Consider the following 22,181-nt stretch of genomic DNA (forward strand, 5'->3'; position numbering starts at 1 on the left):
GGCATTACCTTTATGGTCACCACAGACCAAAGACAAATACTTTAATTACATGTCAATACCATCGTGTCTGGCCTGACTTCTATAGCTCAATATAAACTCTGCTACACTTTGAAAGGACACTATTTCTGGATAAATTCAATAATGGCCTGACACCTGCTGTAATTGACTGGATATTGTCTAGTGTCCAGATGTTATTAATGTTGGTTTTTATGAGCAACTATTTTTTACATAATATTATTATATCTATAACTATTAGAGGAAGCAGAAAAGTAACAAATTTTAGCACTTATTGGAGGAATTATTTATAAAGAGAGCTAGCTATATGTGACTAAAATTTGGAAAATCTGTATGGCCATTTATGATATTAAACCATAAGTGGGTAGAAATTGATCTCCTATTTTATAGAAGCTATAACTACAGATAAATGTGTCAAATGCACCCATATTGGTAATTTTCCAAAATTCGTCACATACAATCATTTATTCCCTATGTAGTTAATTGGATGATTTTGTGATATGTTTCAACAGATTCAGCAAAACAAACATCTCTAAATATAATCAAAAAGGGAATAAACAACAAATAATATGTACATTGTACATATGCACAACAAAGAACATTTGAAGATGTACGTAAATAACGTAATACATTACATGCAGACATATACATGTACAGTTGTGTTGTTGTATTTCTATTCTTTGTCATTGTGGACTTGTAATGTGTTTCTTCAACCAGTCGATGACAACTTGTTTAAACCTGTCATGTTCTAGATCAGAGAATAACCGGTGTCGACCATCTTGAAAACACTGTATAAAAGACAGCCATACAAATAGAAAATTGTATTAATACCACGTTTGTACGGTATATGTCACCAAGCATATGATTAGAAGTTTACATTAAGGGCATACATACTACAAGGGTGGATCATATTTATTAAATGCATCAGCTAAAAAATATCAAGTTGTCAACCCGCCATTCTTTCACCCCTTTTTGTATATATAATAGGATATCTGTGCATGAGTGTGGTATTCAGGATTAATAATTTGCACCACAGGCAGCCATTATTATTACAAATTAATCCGACAACCATTGCAACTGTTATAAGCAATACTGAGAAAGTCAAAATAATTATAAATACACTGCAAATATACATAATGAAGAAGTCTGCAGACATTTGTTGTACTGTGTATGTTTATGGCAATAAATGCCAACTGGAACTTCAACAGGCATGTCCAATATATTAAAACTTGGGATAGCTCAATTTTCGGAAAAGAGCAGCAAATGTAGGAACCCGCGGATTATGCTTATAATTTTACCTATTATGCTTAAATTTATGCTCAATACTTACCTATTATGCTCAAATTATGCCCAATTATTTATGCCTCAGTTATCATACTCTGTTAATAATTTCCAGTTTATGGATAAATAACAAGTGGCTGAAGCACAAACTTACTTGTCAAAATGCATATCACAGAAAAGATCGATATACTCTAATAGAACAGTCAGCTATGTGATTGTTCTATTAGAGTTGCTGACTGTTCTATTAGAGTATATTGATCTTTCTGTGATAGCTATTTTGATAAGCAAGAATTCATACTATTACACAAATATTCTACCTATTATGCTAGCATTATGCTCAATGCTTTCAGGTACCTATTATGCTCATAATTAGGCCAGCATAATTGGCAGGTCCCTAAGCGCATGGCACTTTAAAAGAGCTATGTAGCAGAAGGAAATCAGAGGAAATTAAGCATGTCATTTTCAGGTTAAAAATCACTTTATTGTTCTATTGGGTTTGGAAGAGAATCCTTCCGATATCTTGGTACCCATTAATCCTCAGTATTACAATGAACTAAAAGCATTATGAATTAGCTCTACAAGTTCTGAATTAGCTCTGCAGGTTAGTTTGTGAAATTTACAGTGTTAATTATATTAAGTACAATAAATATATAACGTAGCAAATTTCTTCATGTACCTAGTGATTACCTTAGCAACTATGCATTGTTATGCATTTGGGTGCCTATTACTATGGCAACACTAGTTGTTAGGCTAGCTGGCCATTAGTTACACTATACTATTTAGCCAACAGAATTAGCATTACAAAATTAGCAATACAAGGGACCTTGCAAGTATAGCTAATACTATTAGCTAAACTTGCAAGGTCCCTAGCAAGTTTAGCTAATAGGGACTTTAGAATAGGGACTTTAGAATCTGTCTGTTATAGAAAGATTGTCCTTTTACATAATATGAGGGTCCTTTAAGAGAGGTTTCACTGTATACTCTGCATTTTCTTAGAATAGAAAACACACATACCTGAAATATTTTACAATTATTTTCAAATACAAATGATACAACAACATTTTCTAAAGTACTGTAACAATTATAGCTTCACATCAAAGAAAGGAGTGGCCACAGTTTGCAAATTATACTCACTTCAAATGTCTTATCCTCACTCTGAGCATTATCCATCAGAAACTGTGATGATGATATATCCACCATTGTATCATCTGTTCCATGCAATGTGATGAAGGGTAACTTGATGGTTGATATTCCTTCAGCTACTTGCAACTGTGCATCAAAAATGGCAACAGCCCAGCGAGCTTTAACGCCTCCTTTCCATGTCAAGGGGTCTTCCAAGTAAGCACAAATCTTTGTTTTTAAAAATCATTCATTGTTATATGCATCAGGCTTACTGAGGTGAGTGTGTGTGTGTGTGTGTGTGTGTGTGGGGGGGGGGGGGGGGGGGTTGGAGCAAGTCCCAGAATTTTTTAAATATTTAGCTCTGGCCATATAGATGGTACTTCCACTGTGTTGTTATAAGCAGCATGATGATGTGAAGTTGCATTACATGAATGCTCTATTACAGTATCTTTAGGTTTTAATAGAATCAAAGGCTGTCCCCCACTTCCCCACGCCTGCACACACACATACACACACACGTACGCACACGCACACACACACACAGAAGTAGCATTCATCCTTATCTAAACCACTATGTGACAAAATACCGTACCTCATCCTGGTCTCTTGACAAATCATTAATGTCACTATTGTATATTATTAATTGAGGAGCAACAAGAGCCACTGCACGTACGAACCCACGCTAATGTATGATAGTTCATGTAAAACTCAATGATTCAGTGAGCTACAACACACCATAAGTATTCCCGCTGCATATGCAATACCAGGAGCACTGAGCACCATTCCTTTGATCAGATCTGGTCTTTGTATGGTGAATAATGTGGTAACCAAACCACCCTATGGGAACACAAGTATGTAAGTACAAGTTCTGTGTAATCAAACTTACCATGGAATGGCCCATTATGAAGAAAGGAATATCACTGCTGTACTTAGCTTTAACTATCTCAATATGTTGTATGACATCTCGTACATAGATCTGTACATCTTCAATGTGTACTCTGTCACCGTCACTCTTACCATGACCAACTGAAATAAACACATCAATTATGATTATTAACCTGTATGGGATGACAATGGCTAGAAGATGACAAATCATTGTCTAATGGTACTGTAAAGATTTTTACTTATGTAAACCAAAAGCAATGAATATGTTATGGTCCCAAATTCATAGAGCTTCATAACTGCATGTCATTCCTAGTAAGAGTGTTACATGTTTGCTTCTGATACTTTTACTGTGCAACCACTATTAACAAACAGGGCTCTCTCGCATACATGAAGCAAATTACGGGTGAGTTAAGGTCCTCTGAAGGTGGAACACGTTTACCAATAGTGCAACAAAATAATAGGTTGGTCCTAAAGTGTCTACCATACATACATATAAAGGTTCCACTGTATTTGTATATAACTAACTAGCATGCACTCACCAAGATCCTGAGAATAGACTGCAATCTCATTCTCATTGAGAAATACTGCTAGGTTCTCATATCGTCCACTATGCTCCGCTACACCATGAACAATGTACAACACTGCTCTGTATATAACAGAGGGAAACATGTTAACAAGATGTTACATAGGAAAAATTGAAGCACACACCATTTATAGTATATAGTATGAAATTTTGTACACGTAGATTTATATGCATGCATAATTATTTGTATGTGAATGAGCGGTTGGTTCTGTAGTTGCAGATTCTACATGACTTGTGTAATTTTATTTTGGACTTCACAACGCTGCCAGGAAAAATCTCTAATATTGAGTTATCTGAATACAATTATTCATCCGAAGCTCATGACCAAAGCTATTTTACTGTCATCTAGAACCTATTAATGTCCCATGTAGTGGTCCATGTGTTTTCTAACAAAATTTTCTTGGCAATCTATAGTCCTATGCATATAGCTAGCTAATATTATTGTTGTTAAACTGATTATGATTTAGGTTGTGTAGGCTGAACTATTGTGGGGCAGGCGGCTCATTATTTATTTATTGCAATTTTATACATAGGCAGTGGAGACAGGGGGGCCATGCCCCCCACCCCCACTTTTATGGGACACTGTTTGCAAGAAAAGATCAAGATACTCTAATAGAGCAGTCAGGAGTTGGATACTCTAATAGACATAGATTATAGAATATATATAATCTATGTAATAGAGCAGTCACAGTATTCAGAGAAGCAGTGTAGCAAGTTACTTTACTACGTATATATAGTTATAAATAAGGAGATATAATTGGTGGATTGTCAACAGGCTGGACCTCTTTCTTTTTTTTTTTTTTTTGGTCTTCAACTTTTCAACTTACAGCTGGCCTGGCCCCCTCACTCTTTGGCCTGCTCCACCGCCCCTGATTTTATATATGCCTGACTATCTTTCAGCATACAGCTACACTTGGAGTGCCTTGATGTCAATCTGGTAGGATTTCAGCCCAACTAGATATAGATTCCATTTTGCATGCATACGTTTCCATGAACATTAATGTGTTACTAAGCACATTACGTATACATAGTTATTATCTTTTGGGCTTCTAAGCAGCTATGTATTTAAAGTTACTATTCATAGTGTGGTAAAGAAGTCATAATCCATTAATAGTAAGCAATGTTATGCAATCAAGACCTAACATAATGATCTATACTACAGTAATGAATAATAACAGCTATACCATTACCATTGAACCATAGAGCTGTAAAGAAAGCAGCCCTGGTGTAAAGATACTTTTACTGTAGCTGTTTAGTTGGTTTTAATACAGAATAATTTGATGAAATTTACTTTTCATTTGCAGCAATATGAGTAACTGTAACTTATTCAATTGCTGCAGAAAACATGTTCCAAACTAAATAAGAAGTCAAAACTTTAAGATGTAGCAAGTTTTTCCTCAAAACACAGCAAATTTTCTATGATATACCAAATTTTACCCTTGTGTAAGAAGCATGGTTCCTACACGTGTAGGGCGACATTAAGAAATTTTGTAGGAAATATTCCCACACTGTTGAATTTTGTAAGAAAGATTCCTACACATGACATATTGTGTAGGAATTATTCCTACATTTTTAAGACAATTCCAAGTTATTCCTACACTTGTAGGAATTATTCCTACACTGCAAGAAGATGTCTTACACTTTGTGCCATGTGTAGGAATCTTTCTTACAAAATTCTGCAAAAATTCTCAATAAAGCTCTACACATGTAGGAATCATGCTTCCTACACAAGTGTAAAACTCCTTCCAGCACTTTACCTCAAAATTATGATTTCTTATTTAATTTGGAATATGTTAGAAGTAGTATACACTGACCAAGTAACTTACCCACTATACTTGTGGCTATAATATGTAAACATTATTACTTTGAATTGAAGAGGAGACTAATAACATGGTCATAATGAGATAGTCATAGGCGGATCTGAAGGTGGGGCCAAGAGGAGCTTTACCCCCTGGCCCTTCTCTTACCCCCATGGACCTACAGGACTATATTGACACCAGAAACTGGAATCATGCATTCACACTGTATTCAGAAGTACAGAAAGCCATGGGAAGATAACAATTATAAATGCACTTTACATGCAGTTATATATAAACTGTACACTGTGAAGAAAGTGAGGTAAACAAGTTTGAAATATTGAGCCAAGATCGAGATACTCTAACAGAGCAGTCGTAATTCTAATGTCATCAATTTACAAATTTTGCAAATTATGATTCAGTACACTTTGCGATCAAGCAGATCTTATCTCAGATAGGCTAACTAATTTTATATGCTTTGCAAAGCATACACTTTGTTAGCTAATTGCCATCAAAAATGCTCCGAAATTCAAACCTAAGAGGTCTAACTTTAAAATTTCTCAGAAGATATCCTACTGTGTATATCCTTCATTCTAAAGTTATGCAAATGAATACAAGTAACTTGTGTACTATTGTGTGTGTAGTAAAATTCCATTCTTCTCAGTTCTCTTAGTGGAATAAATACTGTTTTACCGTAAAGCTTCTTGTCCCCCCTCAGCCACCTTGAAACTAGATCCACCTATGGAGATAGTGCACACATACACAGCAATGTAGGAGGATGGAGTGAAGCTTATCTGCCATCAATAAGTAGCTTTATGGATTGAAAGATTAGAGTTGCATGCACAGGCAACTTGCAATGTAAATGTATATCTTTCTTGACCATGATACTACTGTCGTGGTATGCTTATATATAAAGTGTTGAGCAAGGGCGGATCCAGGAGTTCATCCAGTGCGTTCCATGGACCATGGAATCCCCTTTTTGGAAGGGCCTTAATATTAGGTAGCTAGGTACTTGTAGGGGTTAGCTGCTGAGTGCTGACAAGTGTTGGAGTAAAAAATCAGTTAATCAGTCAAAGCCCCTCTATTATCCTACTCTTGGTCATAAAGTTGCCACTATGCTCATATGCAATAAGCACCTCTAAAAGCAAATTATCATTTGATGTTTAAACTGGCTACTTCTGAAGGTTTAAGTTACATTTCTATAATGGTAGATATTCCAGGAAAAATAGACTTTACATCAGCTCAATAGATAGAGTACTGATTGCCAAAGATCAAAAATATAGTTGTTGGTTGGAATCAACTGTATACATACTTAGGCAGTGTATAATATAGTGCTTTAATACTAAGAAAGTACACTTGAATTGAGGCTAACCATATTCATTTAAAGGAAAAATGGTTAAGAAACCATCTATATAACCTACCCAGACTGTCTCGAAATAGCATTTACTTCTAACTCCAAGTTTATACATGTAGATACTGAAAATAATTATAACTTTGGAGTCTGTTGAATCTCAGTATGCTTTGTGTGTGGTAAGCAAATATATATGCTTTACCAAATGCACACTTAATTGTCAATACAAAAAAGGACGCACAGTTACCCATAGACAATGGCTGTTAAAAAGATTGAAAATTAGTAACTTATAAATGAGTAGGAGCTTGAACAACCCTCAACATTGCTATTTTGTGCCAGGGTTCTATCTCAGAGAATTTTTAAATAAAAGATCCTGGATACTGGAATGCCTACTGATGGTAAGATATAACAACGAAACATTGTTGGAAAGTGATAACTTACTATTACTACTAACTACTACAAAGCTAGCTAAACCATGTGGCAAAGTGCTGGCTGTCAAGTGCTGGGCAGCTGGATAACACCAGCGACAGTAAAATAAACTACATGAGAGCATCAGCATTGAGCCTGCCCTCAGAATAGGCCAGATCAACAGGGGCGTAGCCAGGATTTTTTGAAGGGGGTTCCAGCACCAGCATTGAGTTACTAGAAGCAGGGTCTGGGGGTGCAGCCCCCAGCTGCTGAGAGACTTTCAATATTGTAATAAATCAAAACTCAGCAAATTGCTATATTTTATGCAAAAAGTACATTAATTGTGATGCATTAAGTGCCCCTGCATGGGATGAAGGTAGTACTAGATAAAGTCACCTTGTGGAAACAGACAGCATAACACATAGAGACACATATAGTAATCTGTAAGTGATGGTTATATCTCACTGTGGTATAAGAGCCATGAATCCACTGATACAAATAACGATCAAAACAATATAACTATACAAATATGCATAGTATGAATTCATTTTGCATAACAAAAGTGATAAATTACTGGAGCTCTATATCTTTAAACACTGCACACCAAAGCTATAGCAGTATAAGGTCATGCTAAGTTTTGCATTTAATGTTGGAATGTCAGAAAAACTTCATATGGACATGGATATTTACAGGCATGTTCTATTAGAGTATACCTGACTGCTCTATTAGAGTATATACCTGACTGCTCTATTAGAGTATATCGATCTTTTTAACAAGTTTTGAAGAGGGCTCATGTTACCTCTGTAAATCCTTCCCTGAGAGATGAATGTAAGTTTTATCAATTGTTGTGCTGTGCCATTACACTATATTGCTCACTCATTTTGTCCTGCCACACTAAATGGTGTGTTAGGATCCTGCTTGCAGAAGTCTAAATTTTACAGGGAGGTTCCTGAACCCCCCGGAACCCCCCCTCCCTATGCCCCTGGATCAATGCAAGCAGGTATGGGACGATGTATAGAAGATTGATGTCCCCTCAGGCACATGATGGCAGACCTTAACAGTGAGAAGCAAAGCCTACATCTCAACCAAAACAAGCATTTACTATAGTTCATATCCCATTTGTCTGCCAGCATGGAAGCTAACTTCTTGTAAACTGTGGTAGCAGATGGCCCCATGCCACCACTAGCTGAAAACACCAGAAGAGAAAAACATGCCCTCTCAACCTCTCTCACTCTCTCATCATAAACACACCTCTTTTCTTGCTCATTGGTAGCACCAGGACAAAGGAGACCAGGAATAGGAGCTTGCAAATGGGTTAAACACTCTAATGTCAAAAAACTCATGCTGCCTGTTCGGGCCCCAAAAGTCCCAGGCTACCACATCAAGTCTCGCACCATCCTCCCTATTAGCAGTGGCATACTGAAGAGGCTCGCTATCCAGGGGCTGGAGAGTGGGCTCAATGCCAACATCAGTGAACACCTAACTAAGTAGTTCCGCTGTTAGATTACGTAGTTCATTTTGGCGAATCAATGGAAAATCACCAGAAGGACAGCCATGTTGTACAGTGAAGGATTTGCCACACACACACACAAGTCTGAGGCAGGTTAGGAACCTGTCAACCAAAACGTAGACAAAAAGCATCCCTAAACTCACCCTTGGGCATGGCAAATCCATGTGCAGCGATGGGGAGGGTAGTCAACCAGCCTGATGAGCCACACTCAGAAGCAGCCTCAAAGACACGTCGCAAAGAAGGTGAGAGCTGATCAGGAAAAGACTTAGCCAAGGTGCACAAGACAACACGGCGTGAGGACCTTGCCTCACGCTTACACTGGAACATCTGATGGTAAATATCAAGAGAACAAGACAAACATTGTTTCATCAGCTGGTCAACAAGAGGGGCTGTAATGTGTTTGGAAGGAGGAAAAATGGGTAGAAGGGACTATGATGCCCAAGCCACCCAGACGAGCAGGTAAGGAGAGCAACTCTCTTTCTAAGGGTCCAAAGGCTGGCTTACCAGTAATGGCCGGCAGCAAACAAACACCAAGAACTTCATCAAGATGTTGGAAAGACTCTGACAACTGTGGAGTAGTCCGGGAAATATAGGACCAGCGATGTAAATACACATGCATGAAAGCAGCAAATGCTGGGTGACAGCAATTACTGACAGCTTTTCAATTTCCGATACCCATGAAGCAACTTTACTTTCAACATAGCTGGCCACAAAATCCTCTGAGCCAATTGCTGAACCCAAATGACGCTTTCCCGAATCTGATATAACAATACCTGTTCCATGAAATAAAGTCTTAGCCAGACAAAGAAGAGACGGCTTTACTATTAGACAAGTTTTGATTGGGTTTGGAAAATAGCCGTAGTCGGGACCAAGACGGCATCATCAGCATACCATATTTGGGAAACATTCATATCAGCTAATTGCTGAATGAGGGGCACAACCCCAAGAGCATACATTGGTATAGCCAAGGGATCCCCCTGGGTTGTGCCCTCCTGAAAGAGAAGATAACTACCATCAATGTACAGCTTAGACTCATCACAGTAAGTATTAATCAGGATTCAAGCAAAAGAAGAGCAAATGACAGAAATGTTTCTTAGAGCCACTTGTCAATTAAGACAGTTAAAAGCATTTGTGGCATCAACTTGCAAAACAGCTTCAGCATTCGGAGAATCTCATGCAGCCAGATCACTTTTTGGGACTCCGAGATTAAGTGGAGCCTTCTTTTTAAAGGCTCGATCCACCCCTGCCAATTAATGCAAGGTGACCCTGCAAGTACCTAATCTGGCAGTGCCCACCCCTTTGCATAGAGAAAGGGTCTATAGTCACTCTAGCATTCAAATTTGTAGTGTGGTACAGAAACAGGTAACATACACCAATCTACGAAACTTTTTTTCTGACATCTATTTATATTATTGCTTTATAACACCAGTATTGTATAGTAAGGTTATTTATTAAGCACATATTTGTTGTTAAGTGCATACAAATTTTAACCATCATATGGCTGATAAGCACACATGGCCTAATGTGAGGCTCAATTGCAATATGAGACAAAGCTAAACATGGGAAGAAAATCTGGAAGTACTGGAAAATTGGAGTTTCCTTGAGTGCTTACATCTCCATTGTTCACTATGCATATAGCAAACAAGCCTTCTAGATTGCGACATTGTTTTTCATCACAAAGGATTTCACCCAGAAATGAAGTCAAATGTATATCCTTATACACTGGCATGGTGATCATGAATACTCTAGTGATTTATTTGTTAAAGAATGCACTTTTATGTGTTTATAAATATATGCATGAAGTGTGATATTTTATAGGAACACATATTTAGTGTTTGTATATAGAAATCTTTATTTTATTGGTTGTAATTATATGCACTTGTGGTTGTTTTTATAGGTTTGTGGTTGTTTTTATAGGTTTTCATGTATTAGGTAATTTATATTGTAAGTCTTCTGGTTTAAAGTATTAATTTAGCTGTTCTTTTTGTATTGTTCTATTGTTACTGTACCCAGTGCATTAGTTGTGTATTCTATTGATTAAAACTGTTGTTGCTAGTGTTGTTGTCAGTGTATAAACTCTAAATATTTTAACACCTTAATTATTTATTAGGTGCATACATCTAACATTTAGTATGATTTTTATAAAAGTTTCTCCAAACTATGTATGCGCTATAATAACCAGACTCGATATTACATGTACAAAAAGTACAGATGGTGCAGTGCTCAGAATATATAGTTACTATTTAATTACTTAACTACTGCCAAGAGTATATAATAGTATCTAAGAGTATCGAACGGGTGTATTACCCGTGATTAAAGATTGCATAAAGTAACACACTGTGTTACTTTACGCAATGGATATTTCAGTAATGTTCGTTTATATTGCCATTAAGGGTTGCTGTATTTAGCCCCAATTCAGCCACTAAACCAAGCAAAAACATGATAGCGTTAAAGGGAATCGCCTAGTGTTAAAGTTCTGGCACTGCCAAGCGGATCCTGAAGGCGTGGCAACATGCTTGTTTGTGCAACCATTGTTTTAGCGAGCTGAAGTTATCTTGGGTCCTTACTACACTTTTCTAGTGCAATAACTGTTGAATACTTGGTTGAATAACACGGAAAACTGGTGCATAAAGACCCGTTGCCACAAACGCATTTCAAATTACCATTTTGCATAAACGAACAATTACTGAAATATCCGTGTTACTTTATGCAATCATTAACTACGGGCTAATACACTGTTCAACACTCTTGGTTTCTATTATATACTCTTGCTACTATACACGTGTAAAGAGCTTACAACAAAGTTAGTTACATGAGATTAAAATTTATGGGGCAGGCTAAAAGTTTAGAACACTTAGCTACACTATGCAGGGACACAAATAGTGAAGGGTATACAGTAAAATTGTTCCAAAAGAAAAGTTTTCAGTTGCTTGCTTTAAAGAGTCTATAGCTACATAGACAAAGTTTTGTGAAGATGAGATATAATTGTATTAGTCGCCAATAGAATTTTCTTTAAAAGAACAAACTATGCAGAGGTAATAAATAACCTTGTACGGCTAGTTTCCTGGAACTGCAGAACTGATAATGCTACTTAATCAACATGGATTGGAAGGAGTCTTCGGATAAGTTACCAGCCATTTGTTACCCTATAATACTAAGTTTTGAACTACTTGTATTATTTTATGTTGTTAACAAATGCCCATTCTTGTTGCCATTATTGTGACATCATTGTTACATATTGTTAGAGTGACCCAGCAGACCCTTATTCTCTATGCAAAGGGGGTATAGGCACTTCCAGAGTAGCATGCATGCATTATACGTACTTGAATTGTCACTACAAGGGACTCAACTGATTGTCATGTATTACACAGGTCTCCAATATGTTAGTCTGTCGCTCTAACGGTTAGCTGCATAAAACAGATAATAAATTTTGTGATGTTTGTTTTCGAGTTACCATAGATATTATACAACTAAGTAGCCAGGCTAATGCATGTAAGGGTTGTTTTTGTTTTGCTAAAACTGACAAAACATTCTTGCTGACATTTAAGATATTTACGTACATTCCATGCGTTGCTAGCTAGCCATAACGAAAACTCTTAATGAAATAACAATACAAAAAACGAAACCGGGCCACGCCCCCAAAATACAAAAAAAATTCGGAAATGTATTACGAGTATTGGGAAGACAATGAAAATTTCGTTTACTACTGCTCTTCACACTTCGTGCAAGTACCTTTCTTTAAAAAAACGGTCGGCTTTTACATCAGAAGCTAACATACTACACGTGTACAAATTTATAGCGCCATACCTATAGGGCAAGTCTCCGCTATTTTTCGATTTGCGATAGTCACTATCGATTTCTCCCAATAGTTTTTGTATGGCAATTGTATTGTGGTTTTGGGTTATCGTGCGAAAAATGTTCCTGCGAATATTTGCTGTACGGTAGAACAATTTTACGGTCACAATCGTGTTCTCCAGTGTCTGGGGTATACTTTGATGCCAAAGTCTTTGAATTTATCTTGGCGGGATGCTCCGCTATTTGACGTTGAAGTGAAGCGATGAACGTAAACACTAACATTTCACGACGCGTACCAAGTTTCTCGCCTCACCAGGACCTCTATCTGTCCATTTCAGCCAGGATTCGGTGAGTTTAGCACTTCACCATGACAATTGTGTGTGAATGTGAGGTGGGGACATCTGTAAAGGTTCCCTAAGCAGATATAATAGGCCGGCTGTTTTGCATAAATGATTATCAATCCCGGTGAATCGAGTATAAACGGCTATTAATGTGTGAAAAACGTTCTATCCTTCTAGATAAAGACATTTTCTTTGACGCGCTAAGGCTGTATGACCTACTTCTCTCTCATCACCTCCAACCTAAATAAGCTGTGGTACCGTGGTGAAAAGTGTGTAGATAACGGTACAAAGGAAGGTTTGTTTGCTTTCAGTACGTACAGTTGTCTCGTTCGCGTATATTCGCAGCTGCTGGTCACCCTCAGTTGGCAACAATTGGAACTGAAAGTAGACTCTGAAGCGGATGGCATCGCTGGGAAACAATCCATCCAAACGAAAGAGACCAGAGGATTCCCCCTGACGATTCCAGTAAGAGCGTAGATGTTTGCCGTCATTGCAGCAAGAAATGTACTAAAAAAAGTGAGGCTGTTCAATGTGATTTGTGCTGTTCGTGGCTGCACGCATCTTGCGAAGGTCTAAGTAAAGACGAATATAAACTGCTTACTCAATTAACATCCACTGTTGAAAATGTTATGTACTACTGTAAGTTTAATAAGTGTGAAACGCGCTCCAAGCAGCTTATGTTCGGTTCAATTAGTAAAGCACTTTTCCCACCGGCTGACAGCTCTGAAACCAGCACAGCAACGGAACAGAATTGTTTATCTAAGACTCTGACTGACCTTAGTGAGAAAATTGCTGATTTGACTATCAAACAACAAACACTACACAACTCAGTGCAATCTATATCCTCCAAATTTGTTGAGTCTGCTGTTAACATGGACACTGGTGCTCCAGCTCAATCCATCACTCAAGGAGCTGGTCCATCTAGTAATGCTTTAGACATTATAGATGAGATGGCAGATAGAGATCGAAGGAAAAATAACATTGTCGCATACAATTTCCCGGAGTCCACTGACCGAAACGTTGATATTCAATCATTTAAGTCCCTAAGTGACACAGTTTTCAAATTGGATCTGGATGTAACCAAGGCTATTCGTTTGGGACCAAAGATCCCTAATAAACACAGACCATTACTATTGACTGTTGAAGATGTTGACGACAAGACTTTCATGCTCTCTCATTCTCATTTTCTGAAGCGACACGAACAGTACAACAAAGTATACCTTGTCCCTGATAGAACAAGACTTGAACGTGCTAAGCACAAAAGGGTTGTTGACGAGTTAAAACAAAGGAAGGCCAATGGAGAAACTAATCTGATAATTCGTAATGGCATTATTTCACAGAGACAACCCCGTGTAAATATAATTGCTGAAACCACCAACACTCAGCAGGCTACTAATTGTTCCTGATAGAAGTCTTGCTGATTCTTCAGTAATGATAAGTAATACAATGTTAAGAACTTTGTATACAAACGCTGATCAGTTTTTAAATAAGCGTGATCTTCTTTCAGCTCAAATTACAGGTAGCCACCCCCCTGACATAATTATTATTACCGAATTGCTTCCTAAATCACCAAATTCTACTGTTAGCTCAGCTCTACTGGCACTTCCTGGATATTCTCTTTACGTTAACTTTGATCCAAACACATATACCCCTGTCACCTCTCACATACGCGGAGTTGGAATATTTGTCTCTGAGAAGCTGCAGGCTCATCAAGTATTTTTTCACTCACCTGATCTTGAAGATCAAGTATGGGTTAGAATTCAACTTTGTGGATCTGATTCACTGTTAGTTGGCTGTCTGTATCGTAGTCCTACGGGTGATCTCAGTACTAGTGTTTCATCTCTTTGTAATTTATTTACCAAACTCGATAACTATTCTCACTTATTAGTATGTGGCGACTTCAACTTTAAAGAAGTTACTTGGTCAGACCTTTCAGGTTCAACTACTAATTCTCATATAGTACCTTTTCTCGACTCAGTAGATGATTTATTCTTGTTTCAGCATGTCAACAAGCCCACAAGAATTAGACAGGGTGATTCTCCAAGCCTACTCGATCTAGTATTCACAAACGAAGAGAATATGGTTACAAACTTGTTGCATCTTCCACCCTTGGGTAATAGCGACCACATTTGTATACAGTTTGATCTTTTGTGCTATTTGGAGCTGAAGAAGACTGACAACTTGAAATATAATACAAGAGCGGCAAATATTGATCTAATGAAGCAAACTCTTGGTGATGTTGACTGGGTATCCTTATTGGACCCCCTTGATATGAGCGATGCTTGGTTGCAATTTAGGTCAATCTTTCAGGATGCTCTTGACAATTGTGTTCCTACTTACAAGCCCAAGGAGAAGAAAAGCCTATACAGTAACTCTGAAGTGTTTAGTTTGAAAAGGAAAAAGAATCATCTTTGGAAAAAGTACCTCTCGACCCGTTCTCTCATAGACCTTGCAAACTTTAAATCAGTAAATAATCAGCTTAGAAGCTTGACTCGTAACCTTAGAAAAGACTACGAAAAGAATCTGGCTCAAGGTGTCAGATCTAGGCCTAAAGCATTCTGGCAATATGTTAACTCAAAGACAAAAGTACGCCCAGGTGTTACAGAGTTGGTCTCCTCGGATGGTTCTGCAATACATTCCGATACTGAAATGGCTACTCACTTTAACGAATACTTTTCTAGTGTATTTACCTGTGAGGACACCACAAGTATTCCAACAGTTGATTCAACTAGTTCCCCTCTCCTTGATGACTCCATTGAAATCACTCCTGAAACTGTTTTCAGCAAGCTAATAGCTCTACAAAGTAATAAATCCTCTGGACCAGACGGATGGCCTATAACTATTATCAAATCTGTAAGTGAATTTATTTCTGTACCATTATCTATCCTGTTTAATAAATCGCTAAATAGTGGCACTTTACCTTCAGATTGGAAGTGTGCCAATGTAACACCTATTCACAAAAAAGGTGCACGGAATCTGGCCTGCAATTATAGACCAGTCAGCCTCACTTCTATTTTCAGCAAGTTAATGGAATCCATTGTCAAAGATCATATACTGAACCACCTATCCACAAACAACTTACTGTCTCCCTATCAATTTGGCTTCATACCAGGAAGATCGTGTTCCACTCAATTGCTTCTGATGCTGGATTATTTAACTCATCATCTTGATGAGGGCTATTCTATTGACGTAATCTACTTAGATTTCCAAAAAGCCTTCGATACTGTTCCACACCGACGTTTATTGCAAAAGTTAACATCATTTGGTATTCATGGAAATGTGCTAAAATGGATTGAAAGTTTTTTATCTAACAGAGTGCAACAAGTTGTACTTAATGGCCATAAATCTTCCACCATTCCAGTTACTAGTGGTGTCCCCCAGGGTTCTGTGCTGGGTCCCCTACTATTCACGATGTTTGTAAATGAGATACCATCAATTGTATCAAGTCCGGTGCTATTGTTTGCTGATGATACAAAAATCTTTCGAGTCATTAGAAATAGAGAAGACTATACTGCGTTACAGAGTGACTTAGACTTACTTCAAGGATGGTCACAACAGTGGCTTTTGAATTTTAATATTTCCAAGTGCAAACACCTTCACTTCGGCCCAGCCCACCACTATGGTCCTTACTGTCTCAACGGAATATTTATTGACATCAATGCAACGCACAGCGACCTCGGTATTGTTTTTGACGATCAGCTCAAATTCCACCATCACACCACTCAAGTTACTACCAAAGCTAACCAAGTACTTGGTTTGATTAAGAAATCATTTGAATACCTTGACTCTACCATGCTAACTTGTCTGTTCAATACATTAGTTCGACCTATCTTGGAATACAATAATCCTATTTGGGGGCCTCATTATATTCTAGACAACAGAAAGGTAGAGAAGATACAACGAAGGGCTACTCGTCTCATCCCACAACTTCAAGACAAATCTTACTCAGAGAGGTTGACACAACTAGATTTGCCATCTTTTCATTATAGACGTTTGAGAGGTGATCTAATATTTCTTTTCAAAATTCTTAACAATTATTTCACCACCGATTTTACTGATATATATACGTACTCAAGATCTATTACCAGGGGGCATCAATTCAAATTGTTTAAGGAACGCTCAAGACTAGTATGTAGATCTAATTACTTTATCAATAGAATCACCAACAATTGGAATAGTTTGCCTAATTATGTTGTAAATAGTTCTTCGATTAACACTTTTAAATCATTATTAGATAGTCATTTAATTGATTCAAGATTTATTTTTGTATAATTACTGCATTGATCGGGTATGCAGGCTGTGCCTTTACCCGTATTTAATCATAATCATAATCATAAAGGTTTTACAGTTGTGTTCTTTTAATTTAGAAACTAAGGTATTCTTTTATACCAAAAATTGCAGAGGATTTAGTACAGCAGATCCTATGTGTGATGGTGATTTCAGGTAATTTGAATGATATTTGGGCATTTTGTATACGTGTAAATCACTTGAAAGTCAGGATGGTATTTGATGTATTTATGCTAAGGACATGTACACTGCTTTATTGAGTTGGTGCATCTTTAAAAAGTACACAAGGTGCTTTAATGTTACCATACCGTACGTAGGTAGGGAAATTTTCATGGTAAAAATATTTTCGTGATTGGTCTGAGACCACGAAAATATTTTTAACAAAAAAACTTTTACCACAAAAAATTTGTTACCTCAATTATACAGCTACGATCCAGCTACAAAGGTTATTAAAGTAAGCATAGTATTAGAATAGTTCTTGGGCTTATAATGCATTATTTAAAGGTGTCGTATCACCACACGCAAATATAATTCGCTGGTGCCTATAAACAGCTGGCATTATTTACAGTCCAGTGCTTCATTTCAGTTTTGGTTGCTGTAATTCCCGAGCTTTGCCACTTTGCTTCTGAGTCAGCTTGAGTCCCTTGGTCAACAAGTAATTAATTCTGGTGCCACACCCTGTTCCCACAATCTGATTGGAGGCCATCAATTTCCAGTAATACGGCCGGGTACATCACCAAAAGTGTATCTACAAATAAACCAAAGAAAGATAACTTTGTGATACAGTACTACAAAAAATTTGAGTAAAAACATTTTCGTGGGTTGTCTGCACCCATGAAAACATTTTTATTCGAAAAATTTCTCTGTCTACAGTGTAAAGTTTTATGCTGCACATAACATAGTTACTGGTTATTCACAAACACAACCTTTTTGCAGGTGTTCAGGTGACCAGTAGTTATGCTGGATAGATTCAATGTAAGGAGGACTGGGTATTTGAATGTGCTGAGAAGTTGAAGTAACTATTCCACTGGTAGCTTGACACCAACAGTATAATACATTACTAATCATTGTTTGTATAGGAGTATGACATTGCGGTAACTTCCAAAATTTTTATTTTGTAATTTAAAGTGTGATATCTTACTGAAATAGAAAATAAATACAACACATTGTCTGAAGTAGTGTCGAATAATCTTTTAGTGGTTCTACATGTGTTGATCGTTGACATACGCAAATACCATTGCTGAATGATCAATTATAAATTACTTACACCTCTACATTTTGAAGTATGAAAGGCTTCATGATAATGTTGGTAAACTAGTAGTACTTCATATCAGTTATTTCACGACTACACACTCAAATAAGAATTGAATTGTTTTTGCTATGTCAGACTTCTGGTAAATACCCTGTGCACCATACATCCCAGTAGGATGGGTTCGGGATGGTTTCGACTGGGCTGTAACTGCAACAAATGTGAAATCTCGAAGCACACTACTTGTACATCTGCCATTGTTACCTGTCATCAAAGTGTGAAATGAGAAAGCATCATTTCTGGAGCAACAGTATTCAGCACTGAAGAAGGGATTTCCTGCTGAGTGGGGTTGGCTACAGCTTTCACCTCAGAAAAAGAAATTATGTACTCCAACAAAACCAGGTTTAAAAATATCCTGAAGTGTCAATTATGACAGCATGAGTACAGAGAAACATGTCTTAGTGGTCATCTGTATAGGTACGGAAAGGCCACCTGTCAACATAAAATTTATTTTGATTTTTTACCTTAAGTGAGAAGTTTGTCCACCTGTCTATTGAGGCCAAGAAATGTTGGCTCAAACATGACCATGCAGCTTAGACAGGTTTCATGTATGGGATTACTCTCAACAGCACAATGCAATATGTCAGATGGGCTACTGTAAGGAAATACAAACAGCATACTCTTTCAGTATACCCTGATGTGTTATAGTTAGTAGACAGAATGTGACTTCATTGATTACAACTATAACAGAGAAGCTAAATACACATCAAATCCAAGTTACACTGAACCACTCAGTAGTACTTTTTTACACCGACAGAAGCGCCCACCACAACTTGAGGTTCCTTGTTCCACCTGGAATACTCGATTTACATAACGGAACTTCCTTGAACCAATTGACTGTATGGTCGTTTCGGTCCTCACGGCTTCACTTCAATGCTCTAGTCCAGCAATGCTATGGCCTGACGTAGCGTCGTTTGGTTTCTCCAAGAAATATAGGAACGGAGCATTGCTTGGTCATCTACAGCTCTTCGTTAAACAGACTATTCTACTCTGGACGTTCCTCGTTTCACCTCCTGCGATAACAAACAGTACAAGCGGAGTCCACATAAATTACGGTAACACGCATTTTACGGAAAAATTTAATTGTTTCAAAAACACGCAAAAGTTTTCAATATGCTGCAACTCTGTAGCTAATGCCAGACCTTTCCTCCCTATGCGAAGGGACGGACACGTATAGCTACATAATTTACTATATAGCTAACTATATGTATAGCTATAGTATAATCTAAAGACATTCATACATAGCTAGTTACTGAAAGAATACCAAATGCCCTTACATAGGATCACATCCTGGCACCCAACCTCTAACGAAAATCTTCTGATTGTCAGCGTTCCGAAAGAAATCCGACTGATTGACTGCCATTATCGATGCCATGCCGATGGATCGAGGCCAGACTCAGCCACTGCATGGGATTTATTCCGGCAATACGGAGCTTCAGCGTCGCTAGTTTTAAAAAAAATTAACATTCCTTAGGCCAGGCAGAGTTGCTTAGACATACTGATCACGTGCGCTAACGTTTCGATGTTTAGCCGATACTATATAGTTTAGATTTTCAGCTAAGAAAACGTATCTTCCTGCTCCAGAAATATGAGAACAGTGATAAAATGTATAAGCACATAGCTTTAAAGGCTTTTTATACTCCTTTGTAGTGACGGATAAGGGATAACCATGTAGTCTGGCCTTGATTGCGCGGATGCCTCCGGATTAATTACTATAGATCTATATGCGGAGCCGAATGCTGACGCTGCAAGCTTGCTTTTACTAGTCTCGTGCCCAGACCTCATTTTTTACTTTTTGTGTGGGGGCGGAGAAAAAAGGGTCTGGTGGATCTTCAATACCTTTTTTGTGCAGCCAGATCTGCAACTTTTGGGGATCGTTGATTAGTGGTGATGAGTAGCAAAGGCTTGTTAACGAAGCGGCAATAGGAAAAACGCCGCGCGCGTGCCCAAGGATGCAGCCTTGCCAAGCAAACGCGCGCCGTATTTCCTATTGTCGTTTCGTTAACAAGCCTTTGCTACTCATCACCACTAATCAACGACCCCCAAAAGTTGTAGATCTGGCTGCACAAAAAAGGAGATCCACCAGACTCTTTTTTTCTCCGCCCCCACATGCACAAAAAGAGGTCTGGGCACGAGACTATGCTTTTACTGCTGCATTCTTGTATGGCTATTGTATACAGTGCTTTAACAGTACATGCGTAATCTTAAGTTAGGGTTTCCACTCCAAATAGGAAGGTGCTTTATCTTGTAGTTTCTGGGGATTTTCACACAGATTTATACCTTCAAGATAAATCAAATTTGTCATTGGATTGTTTGCAGTATTCGATATCAGCATAATTGTAAGTAAATATCCAAAAAGTGGTCACGTGACCAAAAATCCCTTCATATAGCTATATAGGATTTCTACTGCAAAATAGGATGATGCCTCATAGCAGCTCTCTTTTCATTGTTTCTGATGATTTTCACACAGACTGGCTTTAAGATAAAACAAACAAGTACTAATATTAAACTGTTTATTACTTTCAACAGTTTTAACTGTATATACCCAGAAAGTGGTTAGGTGACCCGATGGCGGATCCAGGATGGGGAATTTGGGGCACCCCCCCCCCAACCTTGTGGAGGAGCCAGTCATACTTCTGATTAAAACACTAAACTTTGTCAAGCCAAGATCAGTTTATAAAACTCATCAATATGCACATTTTACTAGTAACTATTACAAATTCACCTGAAACAAAAGTCAAACCAAAAACTAACTGTACGGTGTGAAATTGTCACTCAGCACCTTCGTGCATATAAGCGCCTCTAAAATAATTATCGTGATGCTGTTGTTTAAGACATTCAGGGCCTTTTAAACAGCTTTTAAGGCTTTGCAACTATCTGCAAAGGCCAAAATGGCAAAAATCAACAGTGAGACACTACTCATGCAGAGGTGATTATTTGTTGCTTCAAAAAATGCAGCAACTAACAAGAGAATCTGGCTCTTCCCAACCACCTACAACTTAGCCTGTTTGTGCCCCTCCCCTTGCCAACTCCTGGATCCGCCCCTGCATGTGACCAGCTATCCCATGCAACAATATGGGATGTGCTATAGCACTACAAGATGTAGAATTCTTCGGTATGACTTAGATCAACTTAAACTATATGATTCTCAATTAAACTGTCCAGTGTAACTATTATGTTATTTTGGCCATGTGACTACTTTTTGTATGTTTATGTGTGTTACACTTATGCTGATACTCAATGCTACAAGCAATCCAATAATAATCTTAAAGGTCTGTCTGTGTGAAAATCTCCAGAAACAACAAAAAGAAGCACCTTTCTATTTTGAGTTGGAAACCCTACTTAAGTCCCTGCAGTTGAATTGCTGCATGGTTGTTAGAAGAAAGAATTGGTCCACCACGCATGAGCTACTCCAATATTAGCATTTAATATGGCAATTCCCTATTGATGAAATATCAAATTCATGACCATATTATGATTTGTTGTGTATCACGCAGT

General features: G+C 37.8%; 1 protein-coding gene across 1 annotated transcript; it reads right to left on the reverse strand.

The window, feature by feature from the left end:
• Positions 1–528: 528 nt before the first annotated feature.
• On the reverse strand, positions 529–20,152 carry LOC136265517 (monoglyceride lipase-like). Its single transcript, XM_066060388.1, has 7 exons — positions 19,961–20,152; positions 3,843–3,949; positions 3,305–3,444; positions 3,154–3,255; positions 3,011–3,100; positions 2,431–2,646; positions 529–803 (listed from the first exon to the last, which is right to left on the reverse strand). Exons 1-7 carry the CDS (start codon positions 20,056–20,058, stop codon positions 699–701), a joined length of 858 nt encoding a protein of 285 aa, XP_065916460.1. The 5' UTR covers positions 20,059–20,152; the 3' UTR covers positions 529–698.
• Positions 20,153–22,181: the final 2,029 nt, after the last annotated feature.

This window comes from Dysidea avara, chromosome 9 (assembly GCF_963678975.1).
Source record: "Dysidea avara chromosome 9, odDysAvar1.4, whole genome shotgun sequence".
Classification (NCBI taxonomy): Eukaryota; Metazoa; Porifera; class Demospongiae; order Dictyoceratida; family Dysideidae; genus Dysidea; species Dysidea avara.